General features: G+C 40.3%; 1 protein-coding gene and 1 pseudogene across 18 annotated transcripts in view; both read right to left on the bottom strand.

The window, feature by feature from the left end:
• The window catches only part of SEC31A (SEC31 homolog A, COPII coat complex component), an 80,349-nt gene that overhangs the window by 11,137 nt on the left and 49,205 nt on the right, over window positions 1–20,007 (bottom strand). For 5 of the 18 annotated variants that reach the window (XM_045076313.1, XM_045076200.1, XM_045076034.1 and 2 more), the window contains 6 exons: window positions 19,422–19,595; window positions 16,834–16,926; window positions 15,909–16,035; window positions 13,529–13,870; window positions 1,988–2,026; window positions 342–400 (listed from right to left, as the gene is read on the bottom strand). In XM_045076313.1, the coding sequence (XP_044932248.1) occupies window positions 342–400; window positions 1,988–2,026; window positions 13,529–13,870; window positions 15,909–16,035; window positions 16,834–16,926; window positions 19,422–19,595 (834 nt within the window). The remainder of the gene's footprint in view (window positions 1–341; window positions 401–1,987; window positions 2,027–13,528; window positions 13,871–15,908; window positions 16,036–16,833; window positions 16,927–19,421; window positions 19,596–20,007) is intronic. The other 13 variants (XM_045076661.1, XM_045076620.1, XM_045076596.1 and 10 more) reach the window with 8 other exon arrangements.
• Window positions 16,058–16,155, bottom strand: LOC123391795 (annotated as a pseudogene).

Raw genomic sequence — 20,007 nt, forward strand, 5'->3', positions numbered from 1 at the left:
GGAAACCAAAGACCAAACACACCCCCAAAAGAAAAGAATCACTGGGAAATTTTGTTTCCTACTCTTTGAAAGAGACCTGTTGGCAATTTACATCTTGTCTTCCAATGGGAGTTAAATTCACACCACCATACTGGTTTTTTGTTTTGTTTTTAAACTAAACAAAGGATGTAAGTTTTTTTTTTTTTTTTTAAACTAAACAAAGGATGTAAGCTAAAATATACTTGAAACCTGTCAGTCAGTAAACTTTGCTTTTAAAGGTCAGTGAAGGGTGGTGTATTCCAGGTGGCTTTGGGATTAATAGAACACCTGCGGGCAACTAGATCGACATCTTTTTCTAGTACCTTCTTCTTCTTAGGTACTCTGTTCAAAGCTGGAGGATCATTCCAACCATTCTGAGGACCTAAAAGAGAAAATAAAGGGCAATTTCCTTTAGAATTCTGAAAAGAAGAAAACTCAATGGTATTCATCTTAAAATACCTTCAAATTCTGCCTTAACCCCGAGGATAACTCACAAAAGTTTTATCAGCTGAGCTTTGGGGATCACTCTGAAGCTCTGGATTCTCAAATCATTTCCTCAAATATTCACAAAGCCTTGGCTTACTAAGCAAGGTAACTTGATATCATTTCCATTTAAAGTGAAAGAGCTGTACTAAATTTAGGGATAGTGAAGACTTAATGTTATATTGATGTATAACCTTCAAAGATCAGTTAGAAATTCTCTCTTAATAAATAAAAAATAAATCACCCGAGTCTGCTAAAAAAATAAAAAAGCCACTTTTGCTATATTCAACATGCAGAAAAGAAATCTCCTATTTCCCGAGAGCAATTCAACATAAGAAAATCACCCATATGGCAGAAACACTGTTAAAAAAAAAGGTCTCAACTACACAATACTGCAGTTCTATCATCTTTGCCTTAGAAATTATTTATAAAGTAGAAAGCATTTAAGCATATGTGATAAGATTTTTTTAAATGCCACACACAAAAAAAATTCAAGGTTGGCAGCAAATACAAAATTAAACTACTGTCAACTTCAATAAGTTTCCCCTAAAAAGCCCCTAAAACTCTTCATCTCAAAGTGAAAAACAGACCTCAGTAGCACAATTAAGTACTTTAATGCTAGTATCTTTAAAGAAAACATGTCAGAAATAAAAATAGGATCATTTTAAAATCAATATGTAATCATTTTACATTTCATTGATTTTTATGTATGTTTACAGTTAAAGCAAAAACTTTCTCTTTCAACAAATTAGACATTCTTTCAGGATTTTCCCTTTTACTTGTTTTATCGATACCCATATTAAATCACAACAAAATTCCTTAGCAGACCAAAGAACCTGTGATCCGTACATAATGCCACAGAAATTTAAAAAAAAAATAAGATCTTCCAACTGCAGCATGGACTCATTTGCCTTCACTTTTTTAAAGTTTACTTTTTAATTATTTTTAGTAATCTCCACACCCAACATGTGGCTCAAACTCACAACCCCGACAGCAAGAGTCACGTGTCTCTCTGAGCCAGCCGGGCATCCTTCCTTTGCCTTGATTTTAAAAATGGAATTAATTTTCTACAGGTTTACTAGAAGACAGAATGCCAAACAATCCTCAAAATACCTAAGAGCTAATCACAAAATATTAAACTACATGCTGCTATCTGCTTAACAAATTCTTCAAGTTCTGGTCATACACACAGAATCATTTAAATCAATCTCATCACCTTCTAACTTTACTCCTAAGACAATCTTGATACAGTCATTCTTTATGATTATATAAAACAGAAAACTTTAATGATTTAAGCTACTGTGTCACCATGTTAATTGAATCAGTTCTAAGATTTGATTTGATTAAGAAGTCAAATTAAAAAATGATACTGATCATATTTAGAGTATCATCAACTTTGAGTTCACATGCATTATTGTGAATGGTCATTCATTAACTGTATTCAATGATTGAAAATCTCCAAAGATATATTTTATAACCAATTCACCTTCCAACATAAGTGCCTGGTCTTGCATAAATTGATTTTCTGTAGACAAAATGTAAAAGTCACTTAAACAACATTACCATCAAAAAGATTCTAAACTTTACCTCATTTTGTAATTGCTTCTCCCTCCATCAACCCACAAAAGAACAAACTAACTTTATAAGGGGAAAAAAAACCCTTCTTTTTATCAAGTCACGTAAAATGTCTTCTATCCAATTAAGAAAATAATCAGTTTTGGGGTAAATCAAATTCATTTAAGTGTGTTAGATCCGATTAACTCTTTAACATCACCTTTTTCTCTTGCTGCCTGTTTAAGAAAAACTTTTGTTCATGCCTATTTAAAATAGTATTTCCCTGTTTGCATGGATTTTTTCCTATTATTTGATCAATAACATCATGGTGGGGGGAGCACTCAGTATTAGTTAAAGCTGTCATCAAAGTCAGCTGAGGATCTTGTTAAAATGCAGATTCTAATTCACTGCCTATAGGGAAGGGCCCGAGATTCTACTGTTCGAACTGGCTCCCAAGTAATGCCAGTGCCGCTTGCTGGTCAAAGCCCTCTTTTAGTAGGGATTTAAAGAAAAATGGGAGGCACTCTACACTGTCCTGCAAACTTCAGCCTGTACTTGTTAAAGATAAGAACGTCAGAGAATCTTAGCAAGGTGGTGCCAACTTTACTGCCAGATGGGAGAGGCCTCCTGATGAAAATGTAACTTCATGTAATTCATGTCACACCATGAATACAAGCATAAATGACAACAGACCCGGTCCACAGGTAACCATTTATGTGGTCTTTTTTGTAAAAATATATGGATTTGCAGACTGTTTAGCACAGGCCTTCCAGAAACCACTACTTAAGATAACTGAAGTTTCTGGCAGCGGAACCGAGGAAAGAAGGCTGAAAACGAACACAGCAAAACCAAAACGATCAGATATGCAGGGTCAGGCCAGGCCCAGCCTCAAATCAAAAGTATGGCACTGGAAATAAATTATATGCACATGTCACCTACAGAAGTTCAAGTAACTTCCTCATCAAGAGCTTAACTAAAGAACACAGTGACCAAGGACTTCCTGTTTTTTATAAGTGATTTCCGATTTTTGCCTTATATAACAATTTACAACCTAATTCCCCTTGCAAGATATAACCTCCCAGCACTACTGTCAGTAAAGCCCTGGGAGTCACTGTGTGTGGGCTATTACAGAGGACTGACCTAAGAACCACCACTGATGGACTCTCTAGCATAAGACTTCTGCTTCCGGATGGAGGGAGCCTGTATGTCACCCGAAACACCTTGGCCTACACCCTTTCCTTCAGAAGGAATTTCAACAACCTGGCTTCCTCCCCGCCCCATGAGAGGCAGGGAGAGATGACAGTGGGTTCCCCTGTAACTTCTCAGGGCATTGACTCAAATCCTGGGTATGAAAGCCTCGGAGCTTACCCCGAGATTTCACAAACTATTAGCACAAAAAGGTTCGTGGAGCAATTTCATAGGACCCTTTGGTAAAATGACTCCAAATTCATAATGAAATCAAATCGAATTCAAAACTAGGAATGATACTTCATCAGAATTAGAAACAAAAAGACTCACAACGGGAATGGGTAGCCAATGGCGAGGCCAATACCTGTGGGTGCAGATGTCCTGCTGAGTAGCAAGGAACAGCTGGACAGTAATCAAAGGTCGCCCTCAAAACACACGCCTGACTCCTCCCAACCTCAAGTACGTATGCGTTTATATTTAGAGATATGTTTTAGTTCAGCCCAGATAATCCTTGTTCAAATCTCTTATCGATTTAGTACAGTTTTGTTTCAGCTACAAATGACCCTTTTCAATCTTTTCGTCTGTCTTTAAACTGACTGTTTAAGTATGACTTTTCAAAAACACAAGAAATTGACTTCTGTACGTTTTAATAGCCACAAAAGGTAAAGCAAGCTACATGAACAACATAAATATCCCTAGAGAACAGTATCATAGATGTGCAAAATGACACTTTTGGTCAACATTTAAAAATCAACTGGGGGGCAGGGGCCGGACGGCGGAGCAGGCTGACCGACCCGCAGCCGGACACCCGCAGCTCCGACCACGGCGCGCCGCAGACCGACCCGAGGCCGAAGCGAAGCGCGGCGACGCCAGAAGCAGCAACGCGCCGCTGTGGGACGGGCGGGCCGGCGGGGACGCGACCCCACGCGCCGGGCGCTGACCGCGGGGAGGGCGGCTCCGGCCAGCGGCCAGCGGGCGGCACGACAGCGGACGGGGAGTCCGCGCACGGAGGGCCGGGGCTGCAGAGGCTGAGCCGGGCGACGCCCCCGCGGGGTCAGCGCGGCCGCAGTCCCGGGGTCACAGGACACCGGGGTGTCCGCGGTCGCAGAGCTCGCGGGCCGCAGCGCGGGGAGCCGGCGGCACAGCCCAGCCGAGGCCGGAGCTCGCGGCCGCGTGACCTTGCACCGGCCGCAGGCGCGGGGAGCTCGGGGCGGGCCGGGGGTCGGGCGGACGGAGCGACGGGGCCCCGGGCTCTCGGCTCCTCCGCCGGAGACCAGCGGCCGCCATGTTCGTCTGCCATGTCCGCCCCGCCCTCCGGAAGTCGACGGAAAGCGCTCGGGGAACAAAAGCTCCGGAAAGCGAACCGAGCGGATGACTCAGCCCGGCCCCGGCAAGGGCGGTGCAATTCCATCTCAGGCAAAGACCCTTGAGAATCACTACAACGGCCGGTCCCAGAGGATCAACAAGAAATCCGGCCGCGACCAAGTTCACCTACCAAGGAGAAGAGCGGAATTCCAGAGGAGGAGAAAGCCAAGCACGGAACTCATGGCTTTCTCCCCAAGATTCTTTAGTCTTGCAAAGTTAAATAATTTCTTTTAATTTTATTTTTTCTTCTGCTCAATTATTTTTAACTTTTACCCTTTCCTCTTTTTACATTTTTAAACTAGTTTATATTAACAATACCTTTCATTTAAAAAAAATCTTTTTTGAGCCATCATTATTATAGTCATATTTTATCCTTGATTGTATCTAACTTTATTTTTTGTATATACATAGGGTTTTTTCTTCTAAAAAAATCTGGGTTCAACTAATAGATCAAAATATACCTTAAATCTAGCACAGGGCTTTGTTCGAGTCTCCAGCCTGAGCAAATTCTCTCTACTTTCTTTTTCTTTATTCTCCCAACCAACTTATGTTATCAACTCTTTTTTTAGAAAAATTTTTCAATTTCTTTTTTTAGAAAATTAAAAAAAAATTTCATCTTTATAGTCATATTCCATCTCCCATCGTGTTTACCCTTATATATGTTTTAAATTCGTTAAAATTTGGCGAGGTAGTTTCTTCTAAGAGACCAAAATACTCCCAAAATTAAGTGGGTGACCCTATTGTATTCACCAGTGTAATATATACATATTTTTTTCTTTTCTTTTTTTTTTTTAATTTTTTTTCTCTCTTTTTTTTCCCTGAACTACTTTTTACTCCCTTACTTCCCCCCCATGATTTGGGGTCTCTTCTGATTTGATTAAAGCACATTTTCCTGGGGTCTTTGCCACCCTTTTAGTATTTTATTCGCTCCTTCATATGTTCTTATCTGGATAAAATGACAAGGCAGAAAAACTCACCACGACAAAAAGAACGAGAGGCAGGACCAAAGGCCAGAGACCTAATCAATACGGACATTGGTAATATGTCAGATCTAGAGGTCAGAATGACGATTCACAAGGTGCTAGCCGGGCTCGAAATAGGCATAGAAGATATTAAAGAAACCCTGTCTGAAGAAATAAAAGCCCATTCTGGAGAAATAGAAGAACTAAAATGTAACCACGTTGAAATCAAAAAAGCTATTAATAAGGTGCAATAAAAAATGGAGGCTCTTACAGCTAGGATAAATGAGGCAGAAGAGAGAATTAGTGATACAGAAGACCAAATGACAGAGAATAAAGAAGCTGAGCAAGACATAAACATCTACCAGACCACGAGGGGAGAATTCGAGAGATAAGTGATACCGTACGATGAAACAACATTAGAATAATTGGGATTCCAGAAGAAGAAAGAGAAAGGGGAGCAGAAGGTATATCAGAGAATTATTGTAGAGAATTTCCCTAATATGGCAAAGGGAACAAGCATCAAAATCCAGGAGGTGCAGAGAAGCCCCCTCAAAATCAGTTAAGATTAGGTCCAGACCCCATCATCTCATAGTAAAATGTACAAGTCTTAGCGACAAAGAGAAAATCCTGAAAGCAGCCCAGGACAAGAAGTCTGTAACATACAATGGTAAAAATATTAGACTGGCAACAGACTTATCCACAGAGACCTGGCAGGCCAGAAAGAACTGGTATGATAGGGGCACCTGGGTGGCTCAGTGGGTTAAGCCTCTGCCTTCTGCTCAGGTCATGATCTCAGGGTCCTGGGATCGAGTCCTGCATCAGGCTCTCTGCTCAGTGGAGAGCCTGCTTCCCCCCCTCTCTCTGCCTGCCTCTCTGCCTACTTGTGATCTCCCTCTCTGTGTGTCAAATAAATAAATAAAATCTTAAAAAAAAAAAAAAAAGAACTGGCATGATATATTCAGAGTACTAAACGAGAAAAACATGCAGCCAAGAATACTATATCCGGCTAGGCTATCACTGAAAATAGGAGGAGAGAGAAAAAGCTTCCAGGACAAACAAAAACTAAAAGAATTTGTAAACACCAAACCAGCTCTACAGGAAATATTGAAAGCTGTCCTCTAAGCAAAGAGAGAGCCTAAAAGTAGTAGATCAGAAAAAGGAACAGAGACAATATACAGTAATAGTCACTTTACAGGCAATACAATGGCACTAAATTTGTATCTGTAAATAGTGACCCTGAATGCTAATGGGCTAAATGCCCCAATCAAAAGACACAGGGTATCAGAATGGATAAAAAACCAAAACCCATCAATATGCTGTCTGCAAGAAACTCATTTTCGACCCAAAGATGCCTCTAGATTTAAAGTGAGGGGGTGGAAAACAATTTACCATGCTAATGGACATCAAAAGAAAGCTGGGGTGGCAATCCTCATATCAGATCAATTAGATTTTAAGCCAAAGAATATAATAAGAGATGAGGAAGGACACTATATCATACTCAAAGGGTCTGTCCAACAAGAAGATCTAACGATTTTAAATATTTATGCCCCTAACATGGGAGCAGCCAACTACATAAACCAACTAATAACAAAATCAAAGAAACAAATCAACAATAATAGTAGGGGACTTTAACATTCACTGAAATGGAGAGATCATCCAAGCAGAAGATCAACAAGGAAATAAAGGCCTTAAATGATACACTGGGCCAGATGGACATCACAGATATATTCAGAACATTCCATTCCAAAGCAACAGAATACACATTCTTCTCTTGTGCACATCATTCTCCAAAATAGATCACATCCTGGGTCACAAATCAGGTCTCAACTGGTATCAAAAGACTGGGATCATTCCCTGCATATTATCAGACCACAATGCTCTGAAGCTAGAACTCAATCACAAGAGGAAAGTTGGAAAGAACCCAAATACATGGAGACTAAAGAGCATCCTTCTAAAGAATGAATGGGTCAACCAGAAAATTAAAGAAGAATTGAAAAAATTCATGGAAACAAATAATAATGAAAACGCAACAGTTCAAAATCTGTGGGACACAGCAAAGTATATTTTCCGGAGAGGAAAATATACAGCGATACAAGCCTTTCTTAAGAAACAAGAAATGGGGGGCACCTGGGTGGCTCAGTGGGTGAAAGCCTCTGCCTTCGGCTCAGGTCATGATCCCAGGGTCCTGGGATCGAGCCCCACATCGGGCTCTCTGCGCAGCGGGGAGCCTGCTTACACCCCTCTCTCTCTGCCTGCCTCTCTGCCTGCTAATGATCTCTGTCTGTCAAATAAATAAATAGAAATCTTTATAAAAAAGAAAAAAGAAGAAAAGAAACAAGAAATGTCTCAAATACACAACCTAACCCTACACTTAAAGGAGCTGGAGAAAGAACAACAAAGAAAACCTAAACACAGCAGGAGAAGAGAAATAATAAAGATTAAAACAGAAATCAATGAAATAGAAACCAAAAATAACAATAGAACAAATCAACGAAACTAGAAGCTGGTTCTTTGAAAGAATTAATAAGACTGATAAAACCCTGGCCAGACTTACCAAAAAGAAAAGAGAAAGGACCCAAATAAATAAAATCATGAATGAAAAAGGAGAGATCACAACCAACACCAAAGAAATATGAACAATTATAAGAACATATTATGAGCAACTCTACGCCAGCAAATTTGACAATCTGGAAGAAATGGATTCATTCCTAGAGACATAAAATCTACCACAACTAAACCAGGAAGAAACAGAAAACCTGAACAGACCCATAACCAGTAAGGAGATTGAAGCAGGTGTCAAAAATCTCCCAACAAACAAGAGCTCAGGGCCAGACGGCTTCCCAGGGGAATTCTACCAAACATTTAAAGAAGAACTAATTCCTATTCTCCTGAAACTATTCCAAAAAATAGAAATAGAAGGAAAACTTCCAAACTCATTTTATGTGGCCAGCATTACCTTGATCCCAAAACGAGACAAGGATCCCATTTACATCATATCCTTGATGAACACAGATGCAAAAATTCTCACCAAAATACTAGCCAATAGGATCCAACAGTACATTAAAAGGGTTATTCACCACGACCAAGTGGGATTTATTCCAGGGCTGCAAGGTTGGTTCAACATCTGCCAATCAAACAATGTGATACAACACATTAATAAAAGAAAGAACAAGAACCATAGGATACTCTCTATAGATGCTGAAAAAGCATTTGACAAAGTACAGTATCCCTTCCTGATCAAAACTCTGCAAAGTGTAGGGATAGAGGGCACATACCTCAATATCATCAAAGCTGTCTATGAAAAACCCACCACAAATATCATTCTCAATGGAGAAAAACTGAGTACTCTTCCACTAAGGTCAGGAACATGGCAGGGATGTCCATTATCACCACTGCTATTCAACATAGTACTAGAAGTCATAGCCTCAGCAATCAGACAACAAGAAGAAATTAGAGGCATCCAAATCGGCAAAGAAGAAGTCAAACTATCACTCTTCACAGATGATATGAAACTGTATGTGGAAAACCCAAAAGACTCCACTCCAAATCTGCTAGAACTTGTATAGGAAGTCAGTAAAATGTCAGGATATAAAATCAATGCACAGAAATCAGTTGCATTTCCTTATACCAACAAGACAGAAGAAAGAGAAATTAAGGAGTCCATCCCATTTACAAATGCACCCCAAACCATAAGATACCTAGGAATAAACCTAACCAAAAAGGCACAGAATCTATACTCAGAAAACTACAAAGTACTCATGAAAGAAATTGAGGAAGACACAAAGAAATGAAAAAAGTTCCATGCTCATGGATTGGAAGAACAAATATTGTGAAAATGTCTATGCTACCTAAAGCAATCTACACATTTAATGCAATCCCTATCAAAATCCCATCCATGTTTTTCAAAGAAATGGAACAAATAATCCTAAAATTTGTATGGAACCAGAAAAGACCTCGAATAGCCAAAGGGATATTGAAAAAGAAAGCCAAAGTTGGTGGCATCACAATTCTAGATTTTAAGCTCTATTACAAAGCTGCAATCATCAAGACAGCATGGTACTGGCACAAAAACAGACACACCGATCAATGGAACAGAATAGAGGGCCCAAAAGTAGACCCTCAACTCTATGGTCAACTAATCTTCGACAAAGCAGGAAGGAATGTCTAATGGAAAAAGGATAGTCTCTTCAACAAATGGTGTTGGGAAAATTGGACGGCCACACACAGAAAAATGAAACTGGACCACTTCCTTACACCACACACGAAAATAGACTCAAAATGGATGAAGGACCTCAATGTGAGAAAGGAATCCATCAAAATCCTTGAGGAGAGCACAGGCAGCAACCTCTTCAACCTCAGCTGCAGCAACTTCTTCCTAGGAACATTGCCAAAAGCAAGGGAAGCAAGGGCAAAAATGAACTATTGGGATTTCATCAAGATCAAAAGCTTTTGCACAGCAAAGGAAACAGTTAACAAACCCAAAAGACAACTGACAGAATGGGAGAAGATATTTGCAAACGACATATCAGATAAAGGACTAGTGTCCAGAATCTATAAAGAATTTATCAACCTCAACACCCAAAGAACAAATGATCCGATCAAGAAATGGGCAGAGGACATGAACAGACATTTCTGCAACGAAGACATCCAGATGGCCAACAGACACATGAAAAAGTGCTCCATATCTCTCGGCATCAGGGAAATACAAATCAAAACCACAATGAGATATCACCTCACACCAGTCAGAATGGCTAAAATCAACAAGTCAGGAAATGACAGATGCTGGCGAGGATGCGGAGAAAGCAGAACCCTCCTACACTGTTGGTGGGAATGCAAGCTGGTGCAACCACTCTGGAAAACAGTATGGAGGTTCCTCAAAAAGTTGAAAATAGAGCTACCCTATGACCCAGCAATTGTGCTACTGGGTATTTACCCTAACGATACTAATGTAGTGATCCGAAGGGGCATGTGCACCCGAATGTTTACAGCAGCAGTGTCCACAAGAGCCAAACCTAGATGTCCATCAACAGATGAATGGATAAAGAAGATGTGGTATATATACACAATGGAATACTATGCAGCTATCAAAAGAAACAAAATCTTGCCGTTTGTGATGACGTGGATGGAACTAGAGGGTATTATGCTTAGCAAAATACAAAAGTCAGCTGGAGAAAGACAACCATCATATGATCTCCCTGATATGAGGAAGTGGAGATGCAACGTGGGGGGCTTGGGGGGGGGGGGGAAGAATAAATGAAACAAGATGGGATCAGGAGGGAGACAAACCATAAGAGACTCTTAATCTCACAAAACAAACTGAGGGTTGCCAGGGGGAGGGGGGCAGGGAGAGGGTGGCTGGGTTATGGACACTGGGGAGGGTATGTGCTATGGAGAGTGCTGTGAAGTGTGCAAACCTGGCGATTCACAGACCTGTACCCCTGGGGCTAATAATACATTACATGTTAATTTAAAAAATAAATTGGAAAAAAAAAAAGAATTTACTGAATGAATGTTCTGATGATTGCAATGTTAGTTTCAGTTTCTCTGAGCCTCAGGCATATAGTTTTGTGGTTCACTACTAGTTACAAGGCTTGCAAATCCTAATGTCTATCAGGAATTATCCACTGGATAAATGCAATTTCCAAGTCTTACAGAGAACCATGATATGATCATAGACACATAAAGAAAAAGATAAAATTTAGAGTCACAATTATTTATATATCATAAATAAAATTTTTAGCAAATAAAAAAATAAAATATGGTCAAGTATAACTATTAGTTAAAAGACAGGGGGCTATTAACATGCAAGAGGGTAACAAAGCAGCTGGCTCGGTACATGCTGAATACTGAGAAATGCTTGCTGCTTCTTCCTGTTAGTCACTGTTTCTCAGCCAGGTTAGAAGATCCTGTTACTTTGTATATATAAGCAAACACTATCCTAAGGCCAAATACACTTCTGCTTAAGGAGAAAAAAAATACCTATGCAAACATTTAACTTAGATGCTAAAGTAACAAATGACTAAAACAGTGCTGCTGTATGATTCCTGTAATTCCAACACTGATAACTGACTACTTCTTTCACTTTCATCAGGACTAGACCATCTGGTGAAGAATGAACTCAGGCTCGGAAGACTGAGGGACCTGGACTGGTATCTCAACTCACTCTCACCATGCAACCATGAGTTTAAGTCCTAGGAGACCAAGCTTCCTCATGCCAATTAAAAATATATATGTGTTTCTGTTTCTCATGGCTCTGAGAATTAAATAAGACAACAGACGGTAAATGAGGGTGTATATCCAATGTATACTCAGTAAATGATAACTCAGCTCCCTATTTCCCTGCACCACTTTCAAGCAGGGATTTTCTGGAACTCCAATAGAACTCCTGGATCAGAACGGATACTATCTTTACTCACTGAAGTTTTAGAAGGTAATTTTTTGACTCTGTAACTGAATTTCAGCCTCCTAAAATATCCACCTATTTAACTATTTATATTAACAGTTGCAGAAATTTTATTTGTGTAGTAATGGGTGATACAGATACTTTGTGTGTCTGTGAGTGATTTCTGGTACTTTGGACTTTATTTTACATATTAGAGAAAAGAGGAGACAGGCATATAATTGTGGACCCATAAGACCCTGTCAGAAAAGAATACTTCCTCAGCAGATCCTATTTATGAAAAGTGTTTTCAGTAATTACAGCTCCTGCTTTAAAGAAAAAATATATATAGTGGACTCCCCAGGAGCAACTTCAGTATTAGGAGCAAAGCAAGATTCATTCATCTCTTTGCCCCTCTATTTCAAACACATCAGTTAGATGATCTAAAAGGGAAATTACCGCCAAATACCAACAGGCACAGAGCTCTAATTCTGAGTCAGCTTCTGTGTAATCACAGCAAATTTTACAGTCACTATCCCCAAATGTCTTAATGTATTAGTGCATTCAATAATCTGCATAAGCTTATGAATAGGTACTATTATTTCTAAGGACTTTGGCTTGAGGCAGTTTACGTAACTCATCCAGGTTACACGACTAGAAAGTTAATGAAGCTGGGATACAAATCCAGGAAGTCCCATTTCAAAGCCTGCGTTCTTAACCAGTATGGCTGATGGTTCTGGACCTGGACTCATCAGTCCCTTTTTATAACACATGATTTTAAGACCCCTATTACTAACCCAAATAAAAATCAGATAGTATAACCTACCCATAAAAAATAATGTAATGCTGTAATTATGAGATAAGTAAGAACTTACAAAACATGTATTTCACCATAGAAATAATTTAAAATTATGATTTTAATTAGAAAATTTTAGGCACGACTATACTATTAGACTATCTATCTATGTATCTTTCTAATCCTTGAAATTCCCCAAATGTCTGAGGGTGGTATTGTCCTAATGAGGAACTGATACACTACTGTCCGCTGACTTTCTACTGTCTCAGACATCCTCTCTGTCAGAGCTGTGTTCTCGCACCTTTTTCCTTTAAATAACCATATTGAGATTCCTCATTTTTGTAAATAAACATTATAAAATTATGTACAATCTCATTACACTATACTTTTTAGTCTCCATGAATGAGCTTAAGGCACAAATAATTTTAAAAACTGAAAACGCAGTGAGAACAGAACAAAGTTTTGTTCTAAAGCAGTAAGTGTCAATTAAATCTAGTTTCAACCACCACTTATCTTGCCAATGAATTTCTTACCACTTACTTTAAGGTCAGGGGCCAATTATATGCTCTTACCCTTCTTAAGTTCTGAAGCTCTTCTCACTTAGCAACTAAAGTTCATTACGGGACAATCACACTTTTAGAACTAGTTCTAGCATTTGTTCTACAAACTCAGTCAGCACCTCGGACTGCTCAGCACACAGAGTCAGACATGATTCCCCTCCCCCCGCCAGGTGTTCATGAAAAATAAAGGAGGAGCCAAACCCAATCCCTTTCAAGCGCAGACCTGTTCTTTGCGACGCAGGCAGCTCGCCGGCAGCAGGCAGTGTACCTGTTGTTCCAGGAGGCAGCGCGTAAGCTGAAGATGACGGCGGAGCTCCTGGTCCGCCATGCTGGAAGGATGCTCCAGAGGAAGGGGGAGGAGGGAAAGCAGCAGCAGAGCTGGAGGCAGGTAGAGAGGCCTGGTGCTGCGCTGCGTACAGCGGAGGCTGCCCCGAATAGGAAGAAGCGGGAGACATGTAAGGGGTGTTAGGGTAAGCATTTGAAGCAGAAGGAGTGACAGGCTGCGGAGCCCGGCACGCTGCTGAACCCCCTGTTCCGAAGGAGTACTGCTGGGCTGGCTGATAAGCTACACCGAGGAGAAGAAACAGAAATTTTAATTAGTTATAAGTTTATTCAGATAGCACTAAAAAAACCCAAACTTATTTCATTCTGTGGAAATTGTTTTCATCATTATTCTTTCAACAATGAGCTACAACCATATATTAACACTTCTACGTTATGCTTTTGATACCCTGGGTTTCCTTAAATGATACTAACAGTTACTGGATCCAGTATTTGAAACCTGCCATCTCCAGACTACTGTTGGCTATGAAAATCTTTGAGGGGCACCTGGGTCATTCAGTCACTTGTGCATCTGCTTTCGGCTCAGGTCGTCATCTCAGGGTCCTAGGAGGGAGCCCAGCATTGGGCATCCTGTTCAGAGGGGAGTACGCTTCTCCCACTTCCTCTGCCCCACCCCCGCAACTCGTCCTTTCTCTCTCTCACTCTCACTCTCAAATAAGTAAATAAGATCTTAAAAAAAAAAATTCTTCGAATCATCAGACCCAAGAACTCCAAGACTGACCCGTTCCCGACCCTGGGGAAAGCCTGCAGTGACACCTACCAGCCACCAGATGGAACCATGCCGGAATTACATGTTCCCAGCACTTCCCCTTATGGTAAATAAGGGGACTTTGGTAGTGGCTCAACATCTCTGCCACTACAAGAATTGTAGGGTGAACACTATTGTTACGAATCAGAAGCCTTCTCCAACACCTGGTAATATCATCAGCTACCCAAATTGTGATTTTGGGCCACAGTTTCAGATTAATAGCCAACTCTCCATGGTCCCTGACAAAACAGTATTTCATATTCTGGGCACAGCTGGTTAGTAAGCATCCAGGCACCCAACTAACACTTTGATGCAAAGATCTGAGCCCGGATTAGAGAATACCATCACATTCTTCATGACCAGGGGTAGGTATGGACTCCCACGCAATGAATCTACTAGAACTGTACCTACTTTATTCGGAAGAGAGCACATGTGAAAAGTCATGTCAAATCTGTATCCACGTTAAGGACATCCATTTTAGCACAGAACAGGCTTATTAGGGTTAGTTCTTACTAGGTAACGGTCTCTTGCTTTTGTAATAGTTGTTTAGTCCTGTAATTTCCCCCCTGGAGATTTTTTTTTTTTTTTGGTCAATTAAATTTTATAACAGTGGTGATATTTTCTTTCTAAGTGCAAATATTTTCTAAAAAACAAAAGCCACTGGTGGGCACATGTCATTATTATACATCTGTCAAAATTCATCAAATGTTCAACACCAAGAGTGTACCCTCAAGTAAGTACCCCAAGGACTTTGGGTGGTAATGGCATGTCAGTGTAGGTTCATTAACGGTATCAAATGTACCACTGGGGTAGGGGCTGTTGACAGCAGAGGGGGTTGTGCATAGGGGCAGGGAGGATATTGGAAACTTCTGTACTCTCCATTCAAATGTGCTATCTAAAACTGCTCTAAAATAAAGTCCATTTCGTGGGGCGCCTGGGTGGCTCAGTGGGTTAAAGCCTCTGCCTTCGGCTCAGGTCATGATCCCAGGGTCCTGGGATCAAGCCCCGCATCGGGCTCTCTGCTCACAGGGAGCCTGCTTCCCTTCCTCTCTCTCTGCCTACTTGTGATCTGTCAGCTAAATAAAATAAAATCTTTTAAAAAAAAAAAAGTCTATTTCTTAAAAAAGATGATACAAATGGAAAACAAGAACAAATGTCCTTCGGAACCATTTTTCCAAAGATGGTTTGTGTCAACCTTCTTAAAGGAAAAGAGTATGCAACCAAATCCTTTCACAAATTCCATTTTAAAAAAATATCCAAATCATGGGACAATTCACTGTCCTTAGTAGCTGCTAGGGAACTGTTCTGAACAGACTGACACCAGCCGTTTCCTGGCATGCCGATTCAGGATGCTTCCTAGGAAACCATGTTTCTCTCTCTCACGTCCGACAGAGAATGGTTCTCTCTTTGCTTGTTAAAACCGACTTGATGAGTTTGGAGCTCCAAAGCAAATCTTTTCAACATTAGAATAAGACACAGGGCTGCACCAGGATTTCAGGGTCGCACTACTTACGCTGTGGCTGTGGATAAGGTGGTACCTGGGTGTGCATATGACCAGGAGATGTGGGAAGCTGAGCTGTGGCAGCATTTGGGTTGACATTTCCATGCATTATGAAACCTGGAGGTGGAGGATTTTCTCCCTAGGGAATGAGAGTGTGACACAAAGGAGGGTTACATTTGCATGTCATCCTTGCGCAGGGGCCGTGCTAATCCTCTCTGTCTTGTTCCAATTTTAGTAAATGTGCTGCCAAAGCGAGCACAGGAGGATTACATTTGGAACCAAGAATCTTACCAGATGGATTTACAATCTCTGAAATGGAATTGTGTTTATTTTTCTAAAACAAACAAAAAAAACTTCACTGTGTAAGAAACACTGCATTTTGTACATTCTATTTTCTTTAGAACATATTCTCTTAGCAACGCATTCTAAGTGGCTTAAAGATTTAAACAGGTCCAAAGTAATAAATGCAAAGAATGGCGACAGATGCTAATGACTTCATAAAATAGTGTTAGTGATATTCATAATAGTCACCAAGATTTTCCATCTCTACTAAATGCCATCCACTACTCCACACTTTGGAAATATAAGCATAAATGCCACAAGGGAACTTTCGCTTCTCTTCAATTTCCACAATGCTCAAAAAACAAAGAAGAAAGAAAAAAGAAAATCTTCAGTGCAATCAGATTTAAACCACTGTTAGAACTTCAGCTGATATTTTTCTAGCTGAGGTCAATTTAGAACCACAAAAGAAGGAGAGAGATAAGACAATAAACAAATTGTCCTAAGACTGCTTCTTGCACCCCAAAGCATTAAAAATGCAATAAGCAGGCAGACAGACGGGGGAGGAGAACTTAAGAGAAGGGGCGGTTAGAGAATATTTAACTATATATATCTGGGTGAGCAGGATTCTGCCCCAAGAGGAATAATGAAGGTGTACCTGTGTGTCAGAGGGAGAGGCTGCAGGTGGATGGCTGGGAAGGGCGGTAGGAGTTTTGTTACTCCAGCTAGTGACAGTAGGGGCAGTTCTAACCTGAATTGAACAAAGAAATACCAATCACAGAAAATAAAAAGTAAAAATGTTAAAACAAGAAAAAAAAAAACCCAAAAGGCATTAATAGCCAGATGCGAAGCAAAAAATCAGAGCAGCAAGACACTCCATGTTAGTCAGGCACTACTTTCAAGGTAGCGGGGACTCTAAAAGAGAAACACACATTCACAACGAAAACAGGGGGAGGGAGGCAGGGGAAAAATCAATATGAAAACCTAAATCAAAGCATAAAAACAATGCCATTCAAGTGTCAAGAATAAGGGGAAAAGGCTAGTTTCTGTTAAGTAGGAAAGAAGACACTGGGGTGGGGGGAGAAAGGTAATTGAGTAAAAAAGTGATTCTGAAGCATTAATCATAGTCATGCTACTATTAGATTATAAACATATTGCTATAAGCTCCCCTTTCTGGATTTTATTAGAGCCATAAAAAATCACATTAGTCCCGTATGAGGTTTAGAAACATACAATCAGAGTGTACTAGAGATCATCCAGCCTAATCCTCACCGTCTACCTCGGAAAAAGCCAACACTTCACTGAGAAATGAAGGGGCTTGCTGAGGTCCATAAAACTAGCTGGTGACATTGCTAGGACCGAATCGGGCCTCCTGATTCCCAGGCCAGTATTTGCTATACTACACCATGCTGCTTACCCTGGAGTCCTGAAGTTTTCAAAAAAATTTTTTAAGCCATCAAAATCTTTTTGTCAAATAAACCTTCACAAAAACCCTTCATTCAGCGTAAGATAAGCTTTAATCAAGAAAATCGCTGCTTAATGTATTACCGAATTTGTTCTTCTTTTCTTAAACCATGAGACTGCCAGGTCAAAGTACAATCAAAGTCTTCCAGTGTTTTTACATCTTACCAGAAAGACAGATAAACCCAATGACATAAAGAGTAAATACTCTCTTTTCCCAGTGTAAAGGGTGTCACACTTCAGTACCCTGAGAGAGAGTGTGACTGAACTAAAGGCGCTTGGGAGTTCCAGCACCAGGTCGGCCCTTAACTAGCCACATAATGCTAAGAAATCCAAGTTTTAAGTCTTAAAACTCTTGTCTTGTCACTTGACCTCTCTGCCTCTCAGTTTTTCTAGCCACTGCCTGCTTGGTCCTATCTACGTCACAGACATTCTAAAACCACTTCAATCTCCATGAGCGGGAAACTTAATCTGTTTTGTTTATCAATATACCAACAGGTAGAATAAAGACAGGCACTCATAGTAAAACTCTCAAAAAATAAAATAAATAAAAACTCTCAAAAAATAAAAAAATAAAGGAAAAAACAAAACAGTTAAAATCAAATGTATTAATCAAAGGTACAACAGATGGGGCGCCTGGGTGGCTCAGCTGGTTCAGTGACTGCCTTTGGCTCAGGTCGTGATCCCGGAGTCCTGGGATCGAGTCCCACATCAGGTTCCCGGCTCCGCAGAGAGTCTGCTTCTCCCTCTCACTTTCTTCCCTCTCATGCTCTCTCTCTCAAATAAATAAATAAAATCTTTAAAAAAAAGAATCTTTAATCATCGTAGTAATCCCTATGACCTACAGCTTCATATACCTTCATTCTCTACTATCCAAGTTGTTCCCCCTACCCCAAAGTGTACTCTAGGGGCACCTGGGGGGCTCAGTCAGTTAAGCATCTGCCTTTGGCTCAGGTCATGATCCTGGGGTTCTGGGACTGAGCCCTGAATCAGACTCCTGGCTCAGCTGGGAGCCTGATTCTCCCTCTCTCTTCTCCCACTGGTGTTCGCTTGTGCTCTCTCACTCTCTCAAATAAATAAATAAAATCTTAAAAAAAAAAAAGGAAGTGTACTCTGAATACTCTTTATGGGGCTGATGCAGAAGACACAGTAAACTTATAATAATGATTTAGAATAGAATATGCAAAAAAAAGAGTACTTTTTCTAAGAATATTTTATAATATTAACCAAATCACCCCCCAAATTATTCCTACTACTTAACTTAGCTTTTTGGATGACTCAAACTGTAGCAGTTTCAAGAACACATGTACATGTGTAAGGGAAGTTTGAGTGATAAGAAACAAGAAGAAATCTCCCCAGAGAGCTTAAATTAATTTGTATTTAAAATATAATCCAGGGGCGCCTGGGTGGCTCAGTGGGTTAAGCCGCTGCCTTCGGCTCAGGTCATGATCTCAGGGTCCTGGGATGGAGCCCTGCATCGGGAGGGGAGCCTGCTTCTCCCCCTCTCTCTGCCTGCCGCCCTGCCTGCTTGTGATCTCTCTCTGTCAAATAAGTAAGTAAAATCTTACTACAAATAAGTAAGTAAAATCTTAAAAAACAAAACAAAACAAAACTAAAAAACAGACCATAAATACCACTTCCAAGAATATAAAAAGAAAAACTATTAAAATAATATGTTATCTAGTTTTATCAGAGCAGATTAAGGTTTCTCATCCACTAAACTAAAACCACCAATTTGAACAGAAATACATGAATGTTCTACTTCATCAGGACCATATGACTCACATGCGGGTAATATTGCTGAGCTGGAACTCTTGGCATCTGTGTGTGGCCAGCCACTGGTCCAGGCCTGCCCTTGGGCAGCTGCTGCCTGTCATAAGGAGTTTTAGATGATTCCTGTCCTGGTATAGGCTGTCCTTGTGCTTTACAAAGTCTGTCACGAAGCTGCACAATATTTGGCTATAACAAGTAATGGAAGAAAACAAAGCCAGCTGTTAGAGTTCACCCAACTATATGACAGCATGCTGCTTTTCTTCAAGTAAGCTTGATTGGGCATGCATTCCTTGTTTATATGCTATTTCCTATATAACAGACCCTGGCACATGAGGGGAGTTTCCCATCATGGGATTCGGAAACTCAAGACTGATACCAAAGGTCCAAGATATATAGTGTAACTTGTAATTTACCTGAGGCAGGGTCTGGAATCACACCCACCACGGAGAGTAAGATCAATGTCACTTACCATCTCTGCTCGTCTGTATTTTCTTGTAGTTGAGTAATCACAAATTATAAAAGTGTTCAAAAAAACACAACTTTTTTCTTTATAGGGAAAAAGGCCCCCAGAAGAATCAACTGCTAAAGATGCTGATGG

The sequence above is a fragment of the Mustela putorius genome, unplaced genomic scaffold (assembly GCF_011764305.1).
Source record: "Mustela putorius furo isolate JIRA1106 unplaced genomic scaffold, ASM1176430v1.1 tig00000040_pilon_pilon_pilon, whole genome shotgun sequence".
Taxonomy (NCBI): domain Eukaryota; kingdom Metazoa; phylum Chordata; class Mammalia; order Carnivora; family Mustelidae; genus Mustela; species Mustela putorius.